At 51.0% G+C, this 24,813-nt stretch overlaps 1 protein-coding gene across 1 annotated transcript; it reads right to left on the bottom strand.

The window, feature by feature from the left end:
* Window positions 1–567: 567 nt before the first annotated feature.
* On the bottom strand, window positions 568–22,006 carry TRAF7 (TNF receptor-associated factor 7, E3 ubiquitin protein ligase). Its single transcript, XM_009696274.1, has 20 exons — window positions 21,885–22,006; window positions 21,581–21,638; window positions 20,357–20,448; window positions 15,256–15,372; window positions 13,837–13,929; window positions 12,081–12,114; window positions 10,592–10,775; window positions 9,735–9,869; window positions 8,568–8,785; window positions 7,928–8,001; window positions 6,823–6,871; window positions 6,172–6,299; window positions 5,021–5,103; window positions 4,560–4,599; window positions 4,017–4,133; window positions 2,711–2,833; window positions 1,772–1,891; window positions 1,420–1,551; window positions 1,058–1,177; window positions 568–808 (listed from the first exon to the last, which is right to left on the bottom strand). Exons 1-20 carry the CDS (start codon window positions 21,963–21,965, stop codon window positions 794–796), a joined length of 2,013 nt encoding a protein of 670 aa, XP_009694576.1. The 5' UTR covers window positions 21,966–22,006; the 3' UTR covers window positions 568–793.
* Window positions 22,007–24,813: the final 2,807 nt, after the last annotated feature.

Here is a 24,813-nt window from a genome sequence, read left to right as displayed (position 1 = left end):
AGAAATAATCAAATCTATATTACAATCTTAAAAACAGTAGAAAATGTGAGTAAAAATGCAACAGAGGCTTTTTCTCTTTAATGTGGAGACCGTTATTACAGGGTGGTGAACAATGGGCTTGTGTTATTCGATTTGAGAACTAGCTGTGGCATAAAAATCGTACCTGGCTACTCAAGAAAACATCTCTTCCCAGATGGATCAGCCTGACATCTTGGCAGTAAAATTAAATACTAGAGACAGAAAGGGGTCGGGGTCCCAACCCAGGGCAAGGCCTAATGCTCAGTTCTACCACCTACAAGGAGACCAGCCTCCTGGTGTCGCGTCACCTCCCTGGCCAGGCCGGCTCCCGCCTGTGCCAAGCTGAACCATTCAGTCCCAACACTGGCCGAGGGCTGCGCTGCCATCTGCACCGGTGCCCTGCGGGGCTGCTCTGGCCCGGAGGCTCAGCTTCGCCCCAGCCCTGGCCCCAGAGGACGCTCCCCAGCTGGGGGGACGCAGGCAGAGGAGGGCAGCCTGCGGCAGGCGCTGGCACCAGAACGGCTTCCTCTGCATTGCTGATCATATACAGCAGATTTGAGGGAACATCTGGAGCATCCGTGGGCCAGGCCCGTCCCAAGAGCTGCCAGCCGGGGTCCTTGCGGGTGGGGGAACCGGCTGACGGGCAGCAGCAGGCAGTGGTCGGTGCGGAGAGGAGCTGCAGCAGTTATTTCGTAGTGGTGTTAGTCACCCAGCAGGCCGACGGAGGGGAGGAGTTTTTGGTCTTTCAGTGTGCAGGACTAGCGTGGCCCTCTCGCTAGCACGTCCAGACCTGTGGAGGAGAGACAACAGGAACCCGTGGCAGTGACTGTTCTGAGCAGCTCTGTGGGCTTCTCTTTATCCTCCTGTGGAGCTTCCCTTTGGGCTTCCAGCATCCACAACACCCTCTGTCAGGAGTTATACCTCCCACCCCTTGAGAACCATCCCCTTGTTTGTTCGAAGAGGGCTCCTAACCATTTAACGCCCTATTTCTAGTACTGGAAGAGACCAAACCGTCAAGGAGAAGCCTGAGGAAACCAACCTTTACAGTGCTGTCCACAGCGCCGGAGAAGAGGCGGCCCCTGGAGACTGCGAGGGCGGTGACACTCCCCTGGTGTCGCAGCAGCGTCTGAGTACAGATCATGTTGTCCATGCTCCACACCTACGGGCACACGGGAGGCATCAGCTGAGTGAGCAGCACGGGGCTCTGGCACAACCCCGAGCACTAGGAGGGAAGGAGGATGCTGCGTGCCATGGGGTTCGAAGCAGGTGACGCAAATTAAATATGAGGCCACATGGCATGCAGAGATGAGGATCCCCTGTCCTCCCTTTTCCTCAAGGCTGTCTGTGTTTTAACAACAGTGCCAAATACACAGATGCAGCTGAACAGCCCCGGACACGTACCCTGAGAGACCGGTCATACGATGCACTGAAGACTTTGGTTTGATCTGGCGTGGAGATGACAGCGAGGGCGTAGACTGTACCCACGTGTCCAGTCAGCGTGCGGACTTGTTCCTTTGTCTCTATATCCCAGACCTGCGGGAGGAGAGCAGGGCTCAGAGATCACACTGGGCTGCAGGCCACCGACTTCTCCTCAGAGAGGTGTTTCCACCTTCCACACACACCTCCAGGGTGGGTGCTGTGCACCCATGCTCTGGGTGTGCCATAAAGGGGACCAGCAGAGCCAGGCGCCCATCTCCCCGCCCCTCTCCCCCAGCCTCAAGCCAACAAATGCATCAAACCCCGCGGCCCTTACATGGATGAGGTTCTCGTAGGTGCCACACACAATGTGGTGGTTTGTCACAGCGATGGAGTAGACGCTGCCTCCTGACGTCTGCAGCACGTGGACACACTCCAAGTTGCGGATGTCCCAGATCTGAAAGAGATGCCGGAGCAAAGGCAGGATGAGACCCATGCAGGGACCCCTCTCCAGGAGGGAGCTCCCTTGAAGCTCTTCTCCAGCCATGCACAGAGGCAGCCTGGCTCCATATGTCCCTGGATCACATCTTTAAGGACAAATCTGTCTGCCTAGGAATGTTCAGAACTGAAGAGCACAGTCCTGCTATCTTATTTAGCTGCCCAGCTTTGAACATCCAGGCTGACAAAGTTGTGGAGACTGCACACCTTGTGCGTGTGACTATGCACACACATGTGCACACACGACCCAGTCCTCAATAGCACTAAAAACCTGATGCAGGCAAATTAACAGGGATTTATTAACACTGAGGAGGGCAACCTCAAATTCTCTTGTGTCACCCAGATGCTCAGAGGTGAACTATTCATCAAAGCCTGAGCCAACACAGATTGAGGGCGTTTCGGAAACCACACACAGATTTATGGTAACTCTGCAGCCAGACAGTGACCTTCTCCTCTTATCAGCAGGACTGTCAGCGCAGATAATGCTGCGGCAGCGGCGGAGGCAGCGTGAGGTGCCATGGCTGTGAGGCCACATTTTATCTTAGCGAGCATCCCCTAGCAGCTGCGCTCCCAAGGACCAGCCAGAGCGCAGCCTTTGTGCCTGCAAAGATGCAATCAGCGCAGTAAAATCTAGTGTGTCAGCAACGCCACAGCCGTGCTCTCACATCCTAGCAGCTACCTTTTGTCCTGCTCCACCAACCCATGCCGCAGAATACAGATACGCAGAGGCAAGGGGAGAGCCGATGGCTTACAGTTGCCATGAGTCTCAGGGTCCCACCTTGATTGTTTGGTAAGATCCACTGTAGAGATAGTTTTGAGAAGCCACCAGTGCTCGCACCCAGTGATTGAGACCTGTCAGTTCCTTCTTCAGTTTGAGCTCGGTACCTACAATATCCCAGACCTGTGGAACGCACAGACACACAGACACGGTGGAGAGTCTCAGTGGGACTGGGCAGTGATGGGGCAGAACAGGTCAGCCTCCAGCTCGGGAGCCCGGCGCTGCCCACCCCAGCCCAGCCAGCCAGCGCAAGGCCCTACCAGCTCACAGAGTGGAACATCGTGCTGGCTCTCCTGCCCGGTGGGAATCACCCAAACCCACTGACTTTCAGATAAAAGACACGATAACTATGCTGAATAAGCATGTCCCCTGAGGGCCTGGGAGAGCCAGCATTATCACTGGCAGAGACCCTTCCCCAGCAGAGCCATGGGCTTGAAAAACCTAAACCAAATCTACAGTAAAGAACTGCTCTGGACTTCCACTCCCAGCCTGTCCCCACAAAGCTCCATTCCCACAGCTCCGGCGAAACAGTGTGATGAAACGCCCAGCACGCAGGGACCGGCAGATCTCACCTGCCACTCCGAGCAGTGCTACTGGCCTGCTCGGCTCATCTGGCAGAAAATGGCTGGGGACGCCAAAATCAAAAGGCCCCAAGTTCTCCTTCTGCTTAGTGCTGTCTCATTGCTCCTCCCGCCCCGGGCGCTCTCTAGATAGCTGAACCACTCCAGGCCCCAGATAAAGAAAAGAGCATGCGCCCTCTTACAGATGGACGGTCCCATAAGCTGCCTCACCAGGAGCTGGAAGCAGAAGCAAGGGAATCTAGCCAAGGCTTTAAAGGGCAACTTGCAAAGCTGTTCCCTGATTTCTGCATGCTTTAGGTAAAGAATGCAACTCAAGATCCTTTGGAGGGGGTTCCAAAACAGGCAGCCTGAATCCCCAGCCAATTCTGGACCCTAGACACCATTCCCAATGGTCTGAGTAGGTCCGCTGGGGACCCAAGGACACGCACACTCAGGAACTGCCAAGATACTCCACCTGCAATCTCAGGTTTACAGGGTTAGACGAAACAAAGTGTTTTTTCAGCCAGGTCCCAGAAAAATCTTTGACTTCAGCACAGAGCATGGGCTAAACCTCTGCAGTGCTGGCTGCTCTGTGTAGCTGTGCTTCTCTGTGTGGCTCAGGAGAGCGTAGTATCAAGGTCACCTACAGACCAAAATGCCACTTGCTTCCTGTTTGGACACTGCTGCCTGACAGTTTGCACCACTGGTCCCCAACCAGACCAAGAGGAGCCACCCCAGAGCTCTACCTTGATGGCTTTGAGAGAGCCGCTGAACAGCATGTTGTGCGAGGAGACCAAAGTGCAAACAGGATTGTCATGTGCTCGGATCGTGTTCACTTTCTGCAGGTTTTGAATATCCCAGACCTGCAAAGGAGAAGAAGAGTGCCCGTGAGGGGCAGGGGCAGGCCCCTCGTGCTGAAGGCCGCCTTCTTTGCCTCTGGACGTAATCACACACAGGCAAAACCACAGGAACAGGGCACTTGGATGAGCCACTGTCCTGGCCTGATCAGGACTGACCACCCTGCCCCAGCTCAGAGCACCAGCCTCCTGCTCCCCACTCAGGAGAGGGGAGCGGGAAATCCAGCCTGCAGGAAACACCCAAATCCAACCCACAAGTAACTTGGCTGACAGCAGTGGATAAAGCACACACTGCTTATCAGTCTTACACCACCGGCAGTTGCAGAGCCTTATAGAGAAAAAGATGCAGGTCCCTGCTCTACAACAGCCTGGGGCTGGCCTGTAGATCTCACATCCCACCCGTGAAGCAGAGCAGGGGTCCTGGGTACTCACAATAATGGTGCAGTCAGCAGAGCCACTGTACAGCTTGTTCCTGTAGTGTCATCAGAAAACAAAAGGAGGTCAGCAAGGCAGAGCAACACGTGCAGGGTCCCAGCTTGTTCCCAGGCACCGTGCTGGGCAAGGAGCTGCAGTCCCAGAGCCTCACTGGGCCAAGACTAAACATACCAACCGCAGGAGCGGAGCCCGGCTCTCATGGGGAGGCCAGGCTGGATTGGCCTTTCGACCAGGAGACCAGGCCAGGCACCCCAACCAGGGAAAGAAGCCAGGACAGCAGGGGAGGCCAAAGACATACTCGCTTTGCCGACTTTTAAAGAGCAAAGAGGCAAGATGTGCCTCTCGTGCTCAATCTTGGCACACGCAGGACCAAGGACAGGAATTGTTAAGGGCATGTTCAGGAGCCCCAGTGCTCTCCCCTCTCTCTCCTGCAGGGGCACGTGTCCCTCCTCACTCACCCCTGGATGCAGAGAGCCAGTACAATTCCATCGTGACCCTCCAAGGTCTTTTGGCACTTGTACGTGGTACAGGTATCCCACACCTAACAGGAAACACAAGTCAGCAGAGGGTCACACACCAGCAGACAGAGCAGCTGGGGACCCAGGCAGGATGTCAGCAAAGCCACAAAAGCACCAAAACGAGGAAACAGGCTGTCACCTGGGCACCTGCCTTCCGGGCTCCCAGGCACAGATAAGCTTGACTAGGAAAGGAAATTTACTGCAAAGGGTCAGGTTGAAGTTAATGACACATTGGACGGCAGCACGCATCAACCCTCTCCAGCTCTGCCTTTCACAGCCCAGGCCACCACAACACACTGAACCAGAGAAGCAGCTCTCGGGCTCCCGCTTTAGCAATGCACACCCCGTCCTAGGGCTCCACTGGCACAGCACAGCCTCCTCTGCCACTGCAAAGGTTTTCCCCACTGAGCACATACCATTCTCTCAAGAGAGGGAACATGAGAATGTGGTGCCCAGAGCAGCCAGGACAGGGGAGAAAGCAATATCCATTTTCTTCCATGTGGTTTTGCTATTGCCCAAAGAAACTAAACCAAAGCTCTGCTCCTGGCAGGGCTAGTCGGCTAGTCATGGCAGCCCACGTGGCTCCCCAGCCCAGCCATCAGCCACCAGCAGCCAACACAGTGACGTTGGGAACTGTTGTTTAGGTTGCACCGGAGCAGTGCTGTCAGTTTGAGTTACTGAAAACAGGACAAAGAAAAACAAACATGCCATAAAATGGAAAAAGGACACATCTGATCAAGGAAAAATGTTTTTTTTTCTAAGATGACTTTTTATAACAAGGGAAAATAAAATCAGAAGCTGAAATAGGCTTGAATGCCTTAACCACCATATAAAGCAAAACCAGCAGCAGGAGGAATGAGATTCTAATCAGGGCTTTGCAAAAACCACTATTTGTCTCTCTATTTCACTATCATATAATGTTTCCTCGCAGGGAACTTTCCCCAACTATAATTGCAAATACTTATTTTAAATTCTGTGGGAGAAACTTTGGGAAGTGACATCCCCCCACCCCACAAACTGCAACTTGGCTTCTGTCCCCCCTGAAGCACATTTACAAATGCAGAAGATACACAGAAAAGGCAAGCTCTTACCTTAATGGTTTTGTCTGAAGAGCCACTGAAGAGCAAGTCTCCTATGGAGTAAACGCACAAACACCAGACAGGGCCCTGGTGTCCCACAAAGGTCCCCTTGCACTTGAAGATCTGCTGTGGATCATAGGCTACAGAAACAAGAGGGCAGGTGAGAGGTGGGAGAACAGTGCTGTGCCATGTCACAGCGAGTTCGGAGAGGACAGAGCTCCCTGCAGTGGCTCGGCAGGTCCTCCTTGCACTTCACATTGTTGCAGGCCAGAAGGAACCACAAGACCCTCCCAGTCTGGCTGGAAGGTCTGATGGCCCACTCCTACAGCTCATCGACTGATCATTGCTTTGAGCCCCAGGACTCATCTCCCTAATGCAACTCCCGGGCTGGACCTCGGGAGGCCAGAGACGCAGAGTCCACCTGACATCTCCCCCCAGCAGCTAATAACGCTGCAGCACTGTGCACTCCCCTTCAGCCAGGGCTTCTGGCAAACTCTCCCATCAGTATTTTCTTCCTGCAGCAGTGGTGACCCTGTGAACAAATTACTGCTGCACCCAGAGACAACTGTTCCTTTGCATATCTGTGACCTTGCCTAAAAAAGGGCTCATTGGGCCATCACCCCAAACCCAGTCTGAGAGGATGGAAACTGTACGCATACTCACATCCAAGGATGCCCATGTTGAGCCGAGCATTAATGTGGGAAAGCTCATCCTGAAAAACAGAACAAGCTGCATGAGCTGCAGAGCCGTCAAGACCAGCCTGCCCTTCTGGGCATGGTTTTAAGCCTGTCCCTCTTTGCTGCTAAAACCACCCTTGCCTCTGGACAGGCCTTGACTCCCTGTGAAGGTCCTCCCTCAGCAGCTGACTCACCCTCTGATCAGAGGTCTCCTGCTCTAGGACTCTATGTGTACATCCCTCTGTCACCTCCCTCCAGAGACCACGGGGCTCTGACAGCGTCTCAGACCTTCACTAAACTCTTCAGTATTCAGGCAGGCAGAGAAATACCTTTCAGAATATACTGTCCTTGCTCTGCCATTCACCAGACTGCTAAAAATAATCGAATTGGTTATGGGGACTGCTTGGTCAGCTGGGCTCTTGAAGCCCACCTTGCTGGAGAAGAATTGGAAGGACTCTCTGTGGTCTCCTCCACGGTCTGGTCCTTACTGCATCCATGGGGACCCTCTTCACGAGTATGCTTAGGTGAACCGAGGTGAGCTCTTCCTAATCAGTACATCCAGTGGGATGCAGTCTGCCTGAACCAGGGAGGAATGTCTACCCAACATCAATGCTTGAATAATGTCCAAAATCACAAGACAGCTCTCACTCCCAGCTTCTTAGCAGGGATCTGCTTATCTTCCTGCTTTCTCTGCAGGCAGGGAGAAGGGCATACTGTCCCTGGCTAGTATAAAAGGTACAGGAGTGCCCAGGATTCGGAGCAGAGGGCTCTCTCCTTGCGTTAATCCTTTCCTCTGTTAACACATTTCCAGAGCAGTAACAGGCTGAGAAAAGGCAGCAGAACCAGATAAAATGGCACCTCAGATGCAGTGACCAGAATGTGCTCACTGAGCTGCCTTTAACTCAGTCTAGAGGAAACCTTCACCCAGACCCCAGCTGCAGTAAAAGCAAACCAAACCTGGGGTGAGCAGAGCCAGCAAGCAGGAGGGAACCACAAAGACTCCCCCCACTGCAGGAGACACCTAACTAGTAGCAGAGCCAGCTAACTGCATGCAATCCCTGCTCCGCCCCAGGGCCCAGCACCCTCCTCACATTCAGCATGGAGGCATCCCTGCGGAACTCCATCAGGTCCTCGCTCAGCTTGCTCTGGTTCTCGTCCAGCACATCTACAAGAGAGGAACAGGCCCATAGTCACTGCAGAGTTAGTGACGGCGTCCAGGGGAACAGGCAGGGGACACCTGCTGCCACCTAACCTCTGAACAAGGAGGGAGGAGAATGCACTGCTGGTATAGGCAGGGAAAAGCAGGAGGGTGTCTGCTACTCAAATGCAAATTGTACTTGTATGCGGCAAATTTTGGAGGCAAGACAGGGCTGGGGACAGCAAAGGTGTGCAAGAACCAGGATGGCTGCATTGTTGGCTATTTGACTCGCTGATTTTTATGGGGGCCTGCGCCCATGGACTGCACAGGAAAAAGTCACAAGAGAGTGGTGGTAGCTGCCTTTCTAGGACTTGCCATGTGACCAGTGACCGCAAGATTAGGTCCCGTGATGTTCTGGCAGCAAAGAAGTTGATGGAACCCCTATTTGTTCCTCTGCAAGGAATATCTGAACCTCCCGAAACCTGCTCAGCACCAGTTTTAAACATAGAATGAATCCTGTAATGCACCATCTTAACAAAGAACTGCCATGTCCCTACAGCTCTGACCACAGAGCTCATCCAGTGCAGACTCACCAAACTTAAGCTCCAGGTTCTTCTCCAGCTGGTCGATTTTCTCTGAGAGCTTCCCCAGCATGGAGCGCAAGAAGGCAATTTCCTGGTCCTTCTGGGCCATTGCCACCTGCATCTCATGGAAGCGATCATCTGTCTGCTGCAGGAACTCCTTCAGACCCTCGAACTTGCACGTCTCCAAGTGGGTCTCATAAGTGTCTTGATTTCCTATGAATGTACACCTACAAGGGGAAGGCAGAGCCTGGCTGGAGCAAGGCTCACCCTGGAGACCTCCTTGCTCAGCTGGCTCCTCAGAGGGAGGTCCGAGGCCTGTGTGGGTCCCCAGCTGTTCTGCTTCTCCTGCCAGAAGCAGTGGTACTATGGTGGTTCACCATCCTGCTGGGTGCAGGCAACTGCAGGGCAACAGAGAGGCCAAGCAGCTCCCATTCTTCTAGCCAGGGCATTGGCCCCAAACGGACCTGTCTGTCTGTCTAGGTATTTGCAAGGAAAAGCAGATCTTGGGCAGAAGACAGAATGTGGTGTCAGTTTGTGTGCTCATCAGGAGCCCAGTCTAAGAGCTATCAAAACCAACAGAAAAAACTGCAGCTGACCTCAGCAGATGCTGACTTGGGCCTGCAGCATGGCAAGGAGTCAGCGCTGCTCTGTCAGGACTCGCCTCGCTCTGCCTCTGCCAAGACATCTCTTGCTGCAGCAGTAACCTTAGCTGTGCACCCTGCAGGGAAACCCCAGCCTGGGCTGCACTCCTGCTCGGGTGACAATCAGCCCTCCGAGACTGATCAGCACTTCCCTTGCCCTGGGAGAAGGACTGGTTTGAAAGACACTGCCACGGTGCTCGCATTACTCTTGTACTCATCCTCCTCCCTGCATGGCCCTGGCCAGATCCACTGCTCTGACTGTCCTCCAGCTGGTTCTTCTGCCTACGCACCTCACCCTCCACCTCGGCTGACAGCAGGGCCTACAGCTGGGCAGCGTGACCTGCCTGCTCTCAACAAGATGCTTGGGGGCTGCCTTCTGCAAGCCCTGAAAGCCTGATCTCAGTCTCAGGCCACTGCACAGCATAGGGTAGAGCTGCTCAGAGCCCATGGGGCTATCCCAAGGCTGCAGTAGCCAAAAAACAGCTCAGAAATGAGCTCAGTGCATCCTTCCCACTAAAAAGCATCAGCTCCTTACCCATATTTGGAGTGGGGACACTTTATGTGCTCGCACTCTTTCAGATGTGCCTCCAGGTTCATTTTCAGGAGAGGTGGGCAGCTGGGGTTATTGGGGCAGCGAACCGGCCTGTAATCACAGCTGCTTTCATGATCTCTGCCCATGGAGAGAAGCAAAAGAAGGGAAAATCAGCGATAAGCAAAAATTAATGGAAACAACACAGATCATCAGTAAAGGAGCAAACCAGCCCCGTGAGACTGTCAGGTGATCGAAAGCCTCCTGCTCTAAGACTGAAATTACAGCTTTAAATTCTCATTTGGCCAGTAAGTTGAGAGTAATAATAGGCCACATTTACACAGGGAACATCTACTTCTGCAGCTGAGCAGCTCAGCCTTCAGGCAGCTATCAACAACAGGCAATAGCCAGGTGACAGGGAAGACAGTGAATGCATTTAGGATGGGCAGGGAGACAGATTTCAGATTCCTAAGATATAACTAGAATAATGCCTCTTACAAAAAGAATCCCAAGGTCTCTGCTTGACCACAGCCACAGTGTTTCAACCCAGATGTGAGGTGGCTGCTTTCACAGTGCATCCCCTGTGCCGATGCTGAGACACTCAGCTAAGCTGGGAGCTGAGAACAGCATCCTTTCCCTGAGAGCAGCCCATCTGCCATCATCCTAAGACTGAGACATAGTGAAAAGAATTGTCCCCCCAAGTCACCCTGCCCACTCCCACACCCCTGCACACCCAAGCAGAGCACTGCTGGCAGGAGCTGCACTGTCCCCAGGAGCCGCAGGGCAGCTCAGATATGACAGCATATTGCTGGTGGTGGAGCCCTTTCCCCGGAGAGGCTGCATGCTGCTAACAAGCCACTTACTTCCTGGCACTCAGTTTAATTGTAAACGGACATCCACGGGGGTCCACCTCGAAGGCAGCAGGCTTGCTGCTGGCTGCAGGCCGGCAGCCATACTTGCAGTGAATGAAGAGCTCCCCGATCTGCTCAGCCACCGCAATGTTGTTAACCACCACGGTCAGTTTGGCATTGTCCACGGGGCACTTCTCTGCCAGGTAGGGAAGCAAAAGAGAGAGTCAGCAAGGACTGAGACACTGCAGGAGCATTTCCAAGAGCCTTTGCATGGAGATTTTGTTCTTTGGCCTTCTCTGGCCAAGATGACCAACTCCCAGATGGGTGGCAGTGGAATGCACGATGAATATTCACACTAGGTCTGCAAGCCACTATCTCTGGTTTGTCTTGGGGCTTGGCGAAAAGTTACAGTTTATGTTAATCCATGATAATCTGAGCTAGCTGGCAAGGAAAGAAGGCCACACTCATTCAGACTACCTTGTGCTTGCTGAAATGTGAGAGTATTTGCAGGCAGTGACCACAGATCAGCACATGCCCTGTACATAACCTGTTCCCCCACCCAGGCCTGGGGCTCAGCTCCTCTGGTGCCAGCGGGGCACTGCAGGCCCAGGATGCTGCGGCAAAACAAAGACCTAAGCTTTGAGGGCAGGAGCAAAACCGAGCAACTCAGGATCGCAACTGCAAATGGCAACTTTTGCTACAAATCTGTTGATTGGGATAGGTATAGCACAACATGGTGACAGGGGATTAGCATGCAAAGCAGAGGGACCCCTCATGTGTGGATGATGAACATCTTAAGGCAGAAAGAGCTGCTCTTTTGCTGGACTCCCCAGGGACTCTCCTCAGGGCTCACTGTTCTGGTAGTATGAATGGTTTGGCTTTGTGCTGGACAACGACTTTCCAAGACAGGCACCGGCTCGTGCCAAATAAAGTCTTTTTTGTAGCACAGAGTCCAAACCAAGCAGGAGCTGGTTAGGCCGGGCCTGCAGTCAGACACTTGGGCTCCACCAGGTTTCTGGAAGAGCTGGGTGAGCCAAAGCAGCTCTGTGTGTTGCCGTGCATGGGCTCTGCCAGCGGCCGGAGAGCTGGCACTAGTGGGATGGGGGAGGAGGAGTCTGATGGGTCTCTGCCAAACACAGCCCCCCTGTTCCTTAGACAGGCAGCCACAGAAAGCTTTCTGGCTGAAATCAGTGGGTCAGCTCTGGGCGAGACATGTATTATCCTGGGATTATCCATTGCATATTCCAGGATTTGAGAACATCCTGTGCCCAAGAGCTGGGCTCAGCCTTCTAGTGCCCATGCTACAGCTTGTACCATCAGAGCTCGGAGCTGCACAGCCACCAGTGCCCCAACCCCTCACTGCTGCAGTGGCAGCCTGTGGCTGACAGCTTGTTTTAAGCCCTTCAGACATCTTTCTGTGGGTTTCTTTTTAAGTGAAAGCAAACAAACCAGAAAATAACAGTGTTTTGGCTGCATCACACAAGAACAGTTCTGTACTCACCAGATGTTAAGGCACATCTTCTACAAAATGTGTGCTGTGGAGACAAAGAAGAACAGCAGTGTCAGCGTAAACAATATCGGACAAATTATTCCCTGTGGCTCACGATGGGAAAGGTGGAAGATACCAAAGCCTGTGGTTCAGGGGCCACAGCAGCTGCTCTGCCTGCTTTATAGCTCAGCGTGCTCTTGAATCTGCACCACAGGGCAAAAACCAGCTGCTTGCTTAGACAGCTGAGAGTGTGACACGGGTCCTGTTCCTGGGAAGTATTAATCACATGGTTTGAGGCTTTGAGGGTTCTGCCCTGTTCAAGGAACAGGCCACGATCATGGTGCAAGCCAAAGCCACGGGTGTGTTCTGCCACACTCTGATATTCCTACCCTCCAAGTCACCATGGGGTTTCTCTATTTCACCCTCCACTTTAGTCCATGCCATTCCTCTCATTTCCCTGAGAGGTCCAGAAGGGGAAGAGCAAGGGGAAGTCTGGCCTCTCGCTGTCCTTGGCCAGTCAGCCCATCACATAAATCCCTCTGTAGCTCTTCTAACGCAGCTGAAGCTGTCCTGCTGTCAGGTGCATGGGACAGCTGGGTTGTAAGCCCATTAAATGCACTGTAAATTTTGCCACTTCAAATAGCTCTCTCTCTCTCCTTACAGCAGAAATGTATAGTAATAGTTTAACTTGATAAAGTAGCAAATACAATCTACCATGCTAATGAATATAAAGAAAGGAACAAAGGCTGTAGCGTTTCGCTGGTCCTGAACTTGCCCCATGGGTTCCCCTGCCACAGGGCCAGCGCTTGGCAGCAGCGCTGAAGAGGCGGCAAGTTGCTCTTCGGAGCTGTTATCTGCTGCCCTGCTCACACGGCCTTTTCCTGCCCTGCACAGCTGCACGGTGCTCTCTCCAGAGCTGCCAAACAGGACTGCAAATGAAGCCAGTCCGCTTCCCGCAGCAGATTTTTTTTTTTTCCATATTAACCGGTAAATCTCACTGTCTCCACGAAGAGCTGCTTACTGAAATGGTGCAGCAAAACAACACCAACTTCCAGCACCTTTGAGGATAGCACCCTCACTGCAATAAACAATCCTGCTCTCTGTTGCTACAGCTCCTTCCTAGCAATCAGAAGCACATCAGAAGCATTAGAGTCCGTCATGAAGCCATCTTTCTTCACATGTAGCACAGAAGCAGGAATAATATACAGTTTCTATTAAATCCCAGTAAAATGGAATATAGAAGAATATTCATAATACTCTGTGCCTTTTATTAGAGGATCTCAAATCCCTTTGCAAGCATTAACTAAATGAAGCTTCAAGCCATTCTTGTTTTATGAAACCCACTTTCGTCACAACTGAAGCGCAGCCGTTCCGGGGGTGCCCAGGAGGCAGCAGCATTCTGCAGAGCCCCTCAGGACAGGGAACGAGGACTTTTAGAGCTCACTGAAGCCACACCAAGGAGACTGAACATGATACAGGGAGGCTGACCGTACAGCTTTCCTGGGAAAAGCTGCCCAATTTTAAGCAAGCCCCAGGCTCCTCTGGCTAATGGCAGAGTGCCCTGCACACCTCACTGCAGACTGGTTCAGAGCTGCCTTGCAGGGAAATCTAGCACATGTCCATCAGCATCTCTGCTCCTAAGCTAGCCTGGCTTCCCTGGTCAGGGGCTGCCTCATCTTTGCTCACTGTAGCTGACAGTCACTAGGGACATTATAACACAGGACATCTGTGGAGCCCACGCTCATGATTTGGAAGAGTACTGCCTTACCCCACAGGTTGTGATGACTGGATCCTTAAACACACTACAGCACAGTTGGCAGCAGAGCTTCACGGACGGTTGTTCAGCAAACACCAGTGGCTCCTGAAGAGGAGGAAAGAAAGGGACAGACGGAGCACAAGGATTAGTCCAAACACAAGAGCCTCCAGCTCTGCAGAAGGAACAAAACAACTCTTCAGCGGTGAGCGTTAGGGAGCCTGAGGCACAGGGCATGCTAAAGATTTCATGATCTCGAAATAAACTTTTGTCTGGATCTGCTGACCTCCAGTACGTAAGAGGTAGGGGAACAATGGCTGGAGCCCCTCATCTCATCACAAACTGGGGGCCACCAGCATCTGGCAGGATCAGGACCCAATAGCAAAATGCACAGACCAGTTTCTTTGCCCGAGTGACTCAAGTCACCAGAACTGTGTGAGCTGCACTGTCTGGTACTTTTTGCTTGGTTGGACTGAAGACTGCGTTGTCAAAAACGTCCCCCGTACAAAGCCTGAAGTTTAAAGGCAATTTTAAAACAGCTTGCCCTTTTGTATTATTGAAACATCCTGAAGGAAGGGCTCTTTCATTCCCTTATGAAGCAGAAACAACATTGTTTCTGCCACAATAGGCCCATCTCTCCAGTTTTGTTTACCAACTAAGGCTGCGGAGCACGGGCTCTGAGCACGTCCTCTCGGAGCAGCACAGCTCTCCACTCCACGCCAGAGCAGGGCTTCGCATTTCAGAGCATTTCAAATCAACCACTACATTTCGGTCTATCTTTTCATCCTGTGCTGCTCTCAGAAATGCAAACACAGCCCCCTGGGTTCCTAAATATGAAACACACGCTCTTATCCCAGATCCGTGGCAAAACGCCGCCTGACCTTTTATGCATCCAGTCTGGGGTTAGTTATTGGGTCACAAGCTAAGCTCAGCTTAAAAGTGTCCTCCCCTAGTGAAAAGTCACATGTGGACAATTCCTTGCACCCCCCTGGGGCTTACAAGCAAGTCAGTGGGGTGCCACGCAGCCCTAAATGCAGGATGGGGCTCTGAATCAGTGGGGCATTGTATTAGTCTTGCTGCCTGGGGCTAGACTACCAGCCTAAAGACTTGCAACCCCCTACTGCTCTCCAGCAGAGCCAGGGAATCACACATGACTTTGCAAAGACTTACCGTTTTTTCTGAGAAGCAGAAAAGCCTCACCATTTCCCCCTCTTTACAGATAGGGAAATGGTACACAAGGAAGCAAAGTAACTTGCAGAAGTCAGTGGTGGAAACAAAATTAAAACCAGGGGTCCTGACAGCCAGGCTTTTAGTTGCCAGATATCACGAAAAATCTGCCCATGATAGCTCTATGTACTCACGGGAGTCCACTAAGTTACTCTTTTGACACTGAACTTCCTAATACTGCTCCTTCAGACAACCCCAAATACCTACTGGCTCCTCCTCTTCCTCATGGAGTGAGAACGTCGAGCGCAAGGACATGTTGGACTCAGAGTGCAATGAACGGACGGAGATAGCAGAGTCAGAGCGGCGTGGGGTGCTGATCGGCGGCTTCAAAGAGATAAAAACCAGTTCTTGTTATTGCAAATAATTCCACCGCTCCAAACCCCTATGCACAGAGACTTCAAGTTCAGTCCCCTCCCTCCACAAAACTCAGCTGCTCCATTTGTTCATCCACTCTGCCAAGCTGCATTGAGCGGCCCCCAGAAGTAGCGCGCCTCGCTGCTGCGTGCCCTTCCCAGCAGCCGGGAACACTGCACCACACTCAGAGACAGGACAGGCATCATTCAAGTTTAACTTACTAAACCAAGCTGACATCTAAATTCCAAGCACATAACTTTCTCAAAGGTGCATTCATTTGTATACTTACTGCGCGCACCCACAAAGCAATGGTTTGGAAGAATTAATCCTTCAAAAAAAAGCTTTGTAAATCTCCCCCCGAGACAGCTACCAGCTTCTGCAACCTCTATAATCTCTGCAGCAGCACTTGTTGTTTCACTCGCTATCTAACTTCTGCCAAATTTCTTTGCGTAAGTGTGGAGACTTCCTTCTATTCAATTCAGTAACAGACTGGCTTTGTCGCTTCCTGCTCGGGAGGGGAGAATTAAGTGGACATTGCATTCACCAATCAAGAAAAATCCCACTGGTTACGGCGGCCTTGGGGATTGGCTTTAAGGGAATGCTGCCACTGGAATATTAACCAGCAGTGCACCTCTAAGGGCGGAATATCAATCAGCAGCGCGTAGCCAAGATGCAATTCGGCGTCAAAGTGAAGCCAGAGACTCTTCAGACCATGGGGTGGTTGGACTTGGGGGTCTAGTACAGCTGGTAGCACAGCCACTGCTGCTGGAAGAGGTGCTGCTGGCAGGCTGGGAAGAGTGGAGAGACACAATAAAAGTCTTCAAGGAGCGGAATGGATGGGCTGACAAAGAAATGTGAGAATGAAGCCATAAGCTTCAGACACTTAGCAGCAAGAGATGACCAATGCCCAGGCTGCCTGCACCTGCACGTTATCACACCTGTATGCGGCTTGATTGTAGCCTGCATCAGTCGCAAACTCCTAGAAGTGCTGGCTGGAAGGAACTCTGGAGATCACTCGCCCTACTGCCCCCTCGAAGAGAGGCTCTCCCGGCCCTGGATCAGGTCAGCCCTGGCACTGCCCAGCTGGAACAGGGAAAGCTGCACAGATGAGACTCGTGAGCAAAACTTTTTTTCCTTGTGTTCAGTCTGACCCTCCCGAGCTGCACTCTGTGTGCTTGCCCTGGGCGAAAGTGTGTGACGTCAGACCCAAGGACAGACAAAAGCAATGTAGGAGGCCAGTGGGGCAGCCAGGAAATTCAGCAATGAAAGATGTAAGATGAGGTTCAGAGACTGCTGCCTTCCCCAGAGACAAACTATACTGCAGTCTGAGTGCAGTCCTTGCTGGGCTGCAGAAGAGGAACAAACCAAGATCCTGCTGGTTCTTCACACTGCTCTGCTTCTTAATTTTTATGATACTGGGATCCTAGGAGCTCAGAAATGCTGCATCTGCTTAGAAGCTAAAGCATAAAGCTCTTTTTTCTAGAAGACAGCATATTTATTGGCTAAATATGTAAACCTTGAGGAGGAATGGTTATAATGAGGTAAATCAATTTTATGTGTATCCATTAATTTTATTATTTTCCTCCACTAGTAACAGAAGTTATTAAAATAACAAGAATGACTGTACATGGTTCCCATTCTGGAGGTGACACAGAGATCAGGACAGCAAAGGCAGACTCTGCAGGGGAGGGTTTTAAAGGCAGGGACACAGTTTTATCAAGAGCAACATTCTGTGTGGATCATCAACGGAGCAGGGGAGACTGCAGCCCAAGAGCATTTCCAGGAGGCAGGGGTGGGAGATGCAGCCTTGCTAGGCTTGTGCAACACTGTGGGCTCAGCTCCCTGTGCCCTGGCTGGGCTAACGCTGGTGTTAACTATGCAGGACAGAAGCTGATGTGTTGAGAAAGATGACTCTGCTTGGGCCGCGGAGTCAATGCTGAATGGCAGAGGTGTGTGCTGGTGTTTACTGTGCCTCTAGGTATTTGCAGCCTTTGTTTTTGCCAAGCAAACAAGGCTTAAACTGAAGAGACCTCAGCTCTACAGAGCCAGCCACTGCACTGCTTCCCACTCCTAGCCTGGCTATTTAGACTGAGCTTTGCAGCACTAGTCGTGCGTAGGGCAGCCAGCACAAGGGGACTGACTGTGGGGTGCTCTTGCACTGCAAACAGAGTAACAGGGAGCAAGGATCACAGAACCCCCACCCTATGGGCATCTGCCCGTATGCACCAAAGCCAAGGAGCACCAGGCCCTGCCACAAGGTTTGCAGTTCAAGGTCTGCAGAGTTCAGGGGCAAGGCGGCACAAGTGGCACTGCTTTCGTCAGGCTTGGATTTGGGAGGATCTGTCAGAACGGTCCCACCTCCCCACAGCGGTGCCAGGGCTATTTCTGCACCAAAGATCAAGTCCATCTTCAAACAGCCCAAGGATGGAGTGCTCAAACATCTTTTGATGGAAGATGGACAGCTTGTGGCTGGCCGCTAACTCAGTCCAGCCTCTGGTTCAGAGGTGAAGCTCCCTGTAAACAGCTGAGACTTTAGACAGCCAGTCAACTCTTCATCATTACACATTTCATCAGTATACAGTTGCCCCAATATTCGGCCGTAATCTCTAGGAGCAGTTCCCATCACATCAGCTAGAAAAGCAGCCTCCTCCTGAAGGCTCTAGTACAGTCCTTGTTCCTGTTCCCTGTAGGCACAGCGAGCCTGGAAACCCATGGCACTGTTTTCAGGAAAGATGACAGCAGCTGCTCAATAATCCCTGCCTTGTATGCCGAACACGCTGCTCTGCTTTTGGTTTCATTAACAGAAGCTTTAAAAAGAAAGAAAAAGGGGTAATGGAGGTCACAGGAGGGCTCTGACTCGTCTCCAGCTGTCTGATGGCTGACAAGCCCCTGGCAGCTTCTGGAGAAGGAAAAACTTAGCAATGAGGAAGGGAAATCCCAGATTATTTCTTGATAAAGCAAAGGAAGCTTCCTAAAAGGGTTAGTGAGAGTTTGTCTGGAGCAGCAGGCAGAGCAGGGCTGTGGCGCTTCTGGTTTGTTAGCACCTCACGCTGCTTCCCAAACCACTCATCAATCCTCTTGCTATTTTCACCTAAGAATATTTAGCACTCCAGGGAAAGTGGGCTGAGAATGTCCAAGAGGACTGAGGCTAGGTCCTAGGAGAGCTCTCTCCTGTTCTTGGCTGCACACCTCAGTTCATGACACTGGGGTTTTCAAAGGAGTCAGGGAGCTTCTCTGTCAGAGAGAACTATGTGGCTAAATGTAATATCCTCAGCACTCCCCACTCCTCTGGAAAAATCCTCACCTATGCTCTGTGAGAACTGCACAGCTCGTGAAAAGGGTGCAGCGAGCACAGCACTCAGCCCACGGGATCAGTGCTGACAGCCAAGGGCTTCCTGGAACAGTGGCCCAGCACCATGGGGGCAGTGATGTGATGGAGAGTTGCATTTGCCAAGGACAGGAGGCAAACGTTCAAAGGACTTTTGGAAAAAAGATAAACCAAAAAAACACATGTTCACATAAAACACAGCAAGATCTCCAAGCAACAGAAGGAACTTTATAGGATGCTGACAATAAAGCTTTTTGCAATCTGGTGTCAAATTTATTTTAAGAAGTGTTGTAGCTCCATACTGTTGCTGACCTGAGTCTTTGCCAGTGCCTAACTTCAGCAGCAGCAGTGATCCATTTATCCCTGGCTTGGAAGCTGGGTCTCATAACCTGACAAAGTCTACAAGTACTTAATTTGAAGTCTACTACTAACACTTAAATCTAAACAGCAGCCTGTGGTTGTGAGATGTGGCAGGAGCACTAGGGACAGAAGGTCAAAGCCTCAGAGCTATCGCTCCATTCCCTGAGGTTTGCTTTGCTGTTGCTGCTCTTGATTTAATTGATTTAGTTGATTTAATTGATTTAGCTCATTTAATTTCTCTTTAAGCAGCTAACCCTGAGGCCTGTGGGATCACTAAGTTCCCCAAAACAGAAGTTACTCAGAAGCAAGTGTGATGAATGAGAAAGCTGGATGCAAAATTGGGAAGTGCTTTTCTGCAAAGATATTGTGACACATGGCAATGATTTGTGTGAGAAGACCCCGATGATGTAATTCCCAGGAGCTGAGCATAACCTGTAGTGCCTGGCATCCCACTCTGCAGGTTTCAAACCTGCTCCCTGTGGTCAGAAGCCCCATCTGGAGGTGGAAATAGGAATGGATCTTCTGGTCATAACTGCAGGGCCAGCTGTGATGCTGGATAGTCCATCCACCACACCCTGATGGAGACTGACTGGCCTCAGTCACAGCCCCAGACATCGCTGACAGTAGCTCTGCTTTCTCTTGAGCTCAGAAGACCCAGAGCACACTGCTCATGTCAGGAAGCCGGTACACCCTCACAAGCAGGCCTGTGGGATCTGTAGCTCCTGGGCTTTGTAACCACGTACCATTTTCAGGCAGTTTGAATATGAGCACTGGCAGTACCAGCCTAATGCCCCAGGTCAGAAGTAGCCTCTGCTTCCCCACTGCTCCAACCATGGGAGCAGCCAGGAAATCACAGAATCATAAAATTACGGTTGGAAGAGACCTCAAAGATCATCAAGTCCAACCATATACCCGATGTCACCATGCCCGCTAAACCCACTAAACCATGTCTTGAAGTGCCACATCTAAACATTTTTTGAACACCTCCAGGGATGGGGACTCCACCACCTCCCTGGGGAGCCCATTCCAATGCTTAACGACTCTTACAGTGAAGAAGTTCTTTCTAATGTCCAGCCTGAACCTCCCCTGGCACAACTTGCTGATGCTGAGGCTGGTCCTGCCTCCGGTGCAGACATCTGCCTCCGATACAATGCAGCACATGGGAATGATGAGGGAGGCAGAGAAGTCCAGAGGAGCACCAGACACCTCTCATTTGACATATAATCAGCTAAGCCAGTCAGCAAGGGGGCTCCTGGCAACACTTACCATGCCATCGTCCTCATCTCGTGGGGAGTAGGTGAGTGTGCTGGAGGAGGATGGGGTCCGACGATGCTGTTTAAAAGTATTGGTCCCGTCAGCTTTAAAGCAAATAAGAAAAAAAGAAAGCATTTAGGCTCCTCAGTAACATTTCCAAGCTACGGATCAGTCACTATAGCTGTAAGTGTTCATCAGAAAAGGAAAAGACTAGGGATTCCCCAACTCCAGTGCACCACCTGGGCATATCAGTGCAGGCAGAACAACCCTGATCTCTGAGAGCTTGCTGAAATGCACGCGGCCCTTTGAAGGTAGCTCGCCCAGAAAACAGGACAGATAATATTCTACCAGGTCCATACGTTAAAAATACTACTAAAAGGAAACCTTATACTCCCACATATCTCAGTCACCAACAAAAATTGCTTCGATCAAGGGATATCTGCATATTCTTGTAGCACAAAAGAAGCATGCTAAATTAAATATGAGATCATATTACTGACATATGAAATTTTGAATGTAAATACTCAGGAGTCCAAAAACATCTAGAGTCCAGAGTCCTGGACAAATGTAATCCAAACATTTTCCTCCAGCAGATGTTCGTTTCCTTGTCTAAATCAGTGCCAAGTGCCACAGGTTGTCTTTACTAAAGTAAGGATATTTGTATTCCAAAATGAAACCGGACCTCTTCCTACATTCACACCACGTGTCAGGGCTCAGACTCCTCACCTGCTGGGCTTTGAGGAACAAAGCACAAGAATTTTAAACGAGCAGGTACATTTGCACCCCCTCCTGTCTGAGCTAAAAACGGCCGCGGGGGTTTTACCAAAGCGTCTAGAGTGACTCACAATCAGGCAGAGAGCGAAGACGGGAATTTTCAGCGCTGGTAATGATTGCGTGAGAAGTCATAGGGATAAATAAGATTTGGTACTGAGCTCTGTATCAAACCCTGTTGCACCATCCTAATTTCAGCAAGGGCTTCCCAGTGGTACTGTTAAACTCGCCTAACGGGAGAAAATTTCTGTGCATGCTCATTTCCATCATGTCTGGTGATCAGATGCCATGATTAAGGAACACTTGGGCTGCGTAATACTAAAAACAGCACCTCGGCACCCGTCTGTAAAGAACACAGTGATTCTCCCAACAGCTTTATGATTTGTAAAACAACAACAACAAAAAACCTGGTAGGAATCACTCATAGTGCTTTGGGGAGAAGCTCTACGCATGAAATGCACTCACCCTTTGTGATGGTCGTCACAGCAGAGTAGGCTGGCCCAAAAGTTGTTTCCATTCTTGTCTGAAACATGGACAAAATGCAGGTTAGTGCGTATCACTGCAGCACAGCCCAGAGGCTTGCTACCTTTACTGAATTGGTGAAAAAATGTACATACATATACCTAACTTTTCTCTGTGGATACTGTGATTTTTAAGAGGCAAGAAAATACCGTATTTGCAACACACATCTTCATTTTCTCAAAAGAAGGGGTGAGAACATAAGAAGCAGCCCTAGCTGCTGTCCTCTGCCAACACCACTGAGCCTTACCCCGTTAGTGTTTTCGGAAGTATTGATGTTTGTTGTGCCACTGGAGAAACGATTGTAGCGAGCGTTCTTGTTTGAGCTCATAATCTAGGCCAGCATTTGTTAGTCATGGGAAGTTTGCTCTGTGGAAGAAGAAAGACAAAAAGAGAGTTAGGGTCATTGTATGTATTCTCCTGGGCTCAGAGAACACTTTCCTGTAGCATTAAGTCCAAGTATTTACCTAAACTCACATAAACCTGGATTTTCAGAAGCAAGTAGCAAGGACAAAGTCAGGTTCCTTCAAATCATTCCTGGATGAGCGCTCAGCATTTTCTAAAAAGACGGTGATCTTTTAAAATAACTCTGTAATCGCCCAAATACTGGAATACCCATAATCATTAGCTGCTTTTACAAGTATACGACTGTTTTAACAGCACATAAGACTTCTCAGGGGACTACTCCAAGATAGCATGCCACTGGCCATGGTACACATCACTTTTTTCAAAACGAGAGTGTGTACCAGCTGGGACTGACAGTCCCAGCAGAGAAGAACCCTGCGCAGGCTCTGGATCTGGTCCTCCCTCCCTCCCCCAGTTTGAGTGTAGTTCAGAAAGCAGGCTGCCTGCTGCTTCCCAAAACACTTTGCACGGAGCAGTGATTAGTAAGCAGGGTCCTGAAAGGGAGTGCCCTCCACAAGACACAGAGACTGCGAACACAGAGCAGACTGTACCGTGGCAGGCAGAGGGATTTCGGCTGAGGCCGTAGACACAAGCATGATCTTTCAGCATGCCGGGGAGCCGAGTGCACAGAGGGCAGAAAAGGTCTCTGGGTGTAAAGCTATACCAGTAAAACTTTTATCCCATTAACTGCGAGGCTCAAGCTGAGCTGCCCTGGGAGCCCAGGGAGCTTGTTCACCCACAGCTTTGCAGCTCAGGCCACATTCTAAGCACATGATAGAAACATCCCAGTCAGTCACCTGGGGCTTGGCTTCAGCACGAAGGGTTGGGGCTGCCTTCCTCCCCCCAGGACTACCCACCGCCAGACGAAGGAAGAGGTGCCCTGGAAGCTCAGCAGCCCCACGTCCTCATCCCCTGGGGTGGCAGAAAGAGATCCCTCCAAGGCAGCCCCTTTCCCAGGCAGGCTGTGCAGTGCTTTCTGGCACTTCCAGCCAAGGAAACCAAAGCCTAAACTTCCCTGCACCCCCAGAACTTGAGGCTGCCTCATATTCAAAAGTGTGATGAGCACGGGCCTCGTCCTGTTTTTGTGATGAACTCAGTGGGCGTTTTGCTATTTAATTCAAAAGCCCTGGGGTGTACTGCTGAACACAAAAGCCAGGGCAAGATCTCAGCAGAAAGCCAGAATCCCACATTTGATTTAGTTATATTTGCATTAAAGGAGTTCTTTCCAGCACAGTCAGAGCTAAGAGATCAAGGAAACCATGAAAGAAACCTTACTTGAGGTAACATGCCTGTGGTTCTGGATCTCACTCCCAGCTTCTGCTCAGAAACCAGCAAAGTCTGGATCATCATCCAGAAAGAGAAAACCTCCTCCCCAGAAGTCAGCAGAGGGGCTCATTTCTCTTCCTCCATTGTTTACACAGTCTTTTACTAGGTTCAAGTTTGCAAAGTCAAGTATTACACAATAATAATCTGCAGAAACACACAGAGTTTGCTTTGTTTAACCTCTGTAGAAACCTGATGCTGGTTTCAGGGCACAAAATTATGCTGTTGTCCCAGCGAATCTGACAAGATGCTCTCAAAGAGTCTCCTTGGGAGCCAGGGTACCCATAGGTACCCATAGGGAGGAGCTGCTCTTCCTCTCTGCCATCGTACGGGGATGCTTCTGGCTTGAGCAGAAGTTTCCATCTTCAGCAGGGCACTGAGCCCTCCTCCCAAGCTGCCCCTTCATCCTTGCAGCTGAAAGGTGCTGCTTGCACTCCCTGGATGTCCCAGCCCGCCCAAGGAGACAGGGACCCTGCGCTGAGGAAGGATCCCACTGAAGAGATCCCCTTCTGCCCAAGGTATAGTTAAGTCTTGGCACTTTCCCTGCCAGCAGCAGAGTCCAAGGGCTAAACAGACAGACATCTGCAGTGAGGACAGACAGGCCAAAAATGATTTACAAAGACACAACCAAAATCCTTTTTTGCAGGACAAGAGCCAACCACCAGTGAAGGGCGCCGGGGAAGAAACACCCCGCACATGCCTGCGATCAGCCAGCGCAGAGCTCCCGGTCCCTGCCAAGACGGCATCGCTCCGGCCAGGCTTTTGCACCCCTGCTGCTCACGTTTCCAACTTTCGGGGAGGTGAAGTGTCTTGGGTGTTTCCAGCAACTGGTTTTCTCTTATCTGAGAGTGAGAAGTCCTAAATCGCTCTACAGAGGAGACCACTGTGATTTCTCCACTTTACAGAAGGGGCAACTGAGGCTCAAAGAGAGACACGATCACACAATGGAACTGTGACCTGGGACTGCCCAGAGCCTCCTTAGTCCCAGCCAAGAGCATACCCACCTCCCCGTCGAGCCCCAGCACAAGGCTGCCTGCACACAGGGCCCGTTGCATCCCACACTCACATTTTAAACACTGCAAAGGAGATACCCAAGCTGTCCTCGGCCAATGCTCTGCTAACGGCCGACAGCCCAGCCATGCCTGACACAGCACTTTGCGTCGCTCGCTGCGGTTCTTTATCGGACAACTGTCAGGCAGCCAGGTTACAGCAGCAGCGCAGTCCAAGGAATCACTCCTCGGGTCTAAATTCTGAAAAAGCTACAGTCTAAAACAAAAAAACCAAAATGCCAACGAAAAAATAAACAAACAGAATCCCCAAAACCAAACACAAGACCATCTTAAAAACAGAGATCTGGATAATGTTTTCCACACATTTGAAAGCAGTGTCCTGGCTGTTGGCAATTGCCACATCCCTTAGGAGACGCTAAGCAGAGTTGCTGGAGTTGTCTC

The sequence above is a fragment of the Cariama cristata genome, unplaced genomic scaffold (genome assembly GCF_000690535.1).
Source record: "Cariama cristata isolate BGI_N322 unplaced genomic scaffold, ASM69053v1 scaffold40062, whole genome shotgun sequence".
Taxonomy (NCBI): Eukaryota; Metazoa; Chordata; class Aves; order Cariamiformes; family Cariamidae; genus Cariama; species Cariama cristata.
The sequence above is the reverse complement of the archived record's forward strand: the minus strand, read 5'-3'. Positions and strand labels throughout refer to the sequence as shown.

Excerpts from the sequence above, each read along its gene's own strand:
- TRAF7 (XM_009696274.1), bottom strand. The coding sequence starts at position 21,965 with ATGAGCTCAAACAAGAACGCTCGCTACAATCGTTTCTCCAGTGGCACA. Across the intron at positions 12,115-13,836 it reads CAGTCATCACAACCTGTGGG|CACACATTTTGTAGAAGATG; the intron begins GTAAGGCAGTAC and ends TTGTCTCCACAG. Across the intron at positions 1,892-2,710 it reads GATCTTACCAAACAATCAAG|ATCTGGGACATCCGCAACTT; the intron begins GTGGGACCCTGA and ends CATCTCTTTCAG.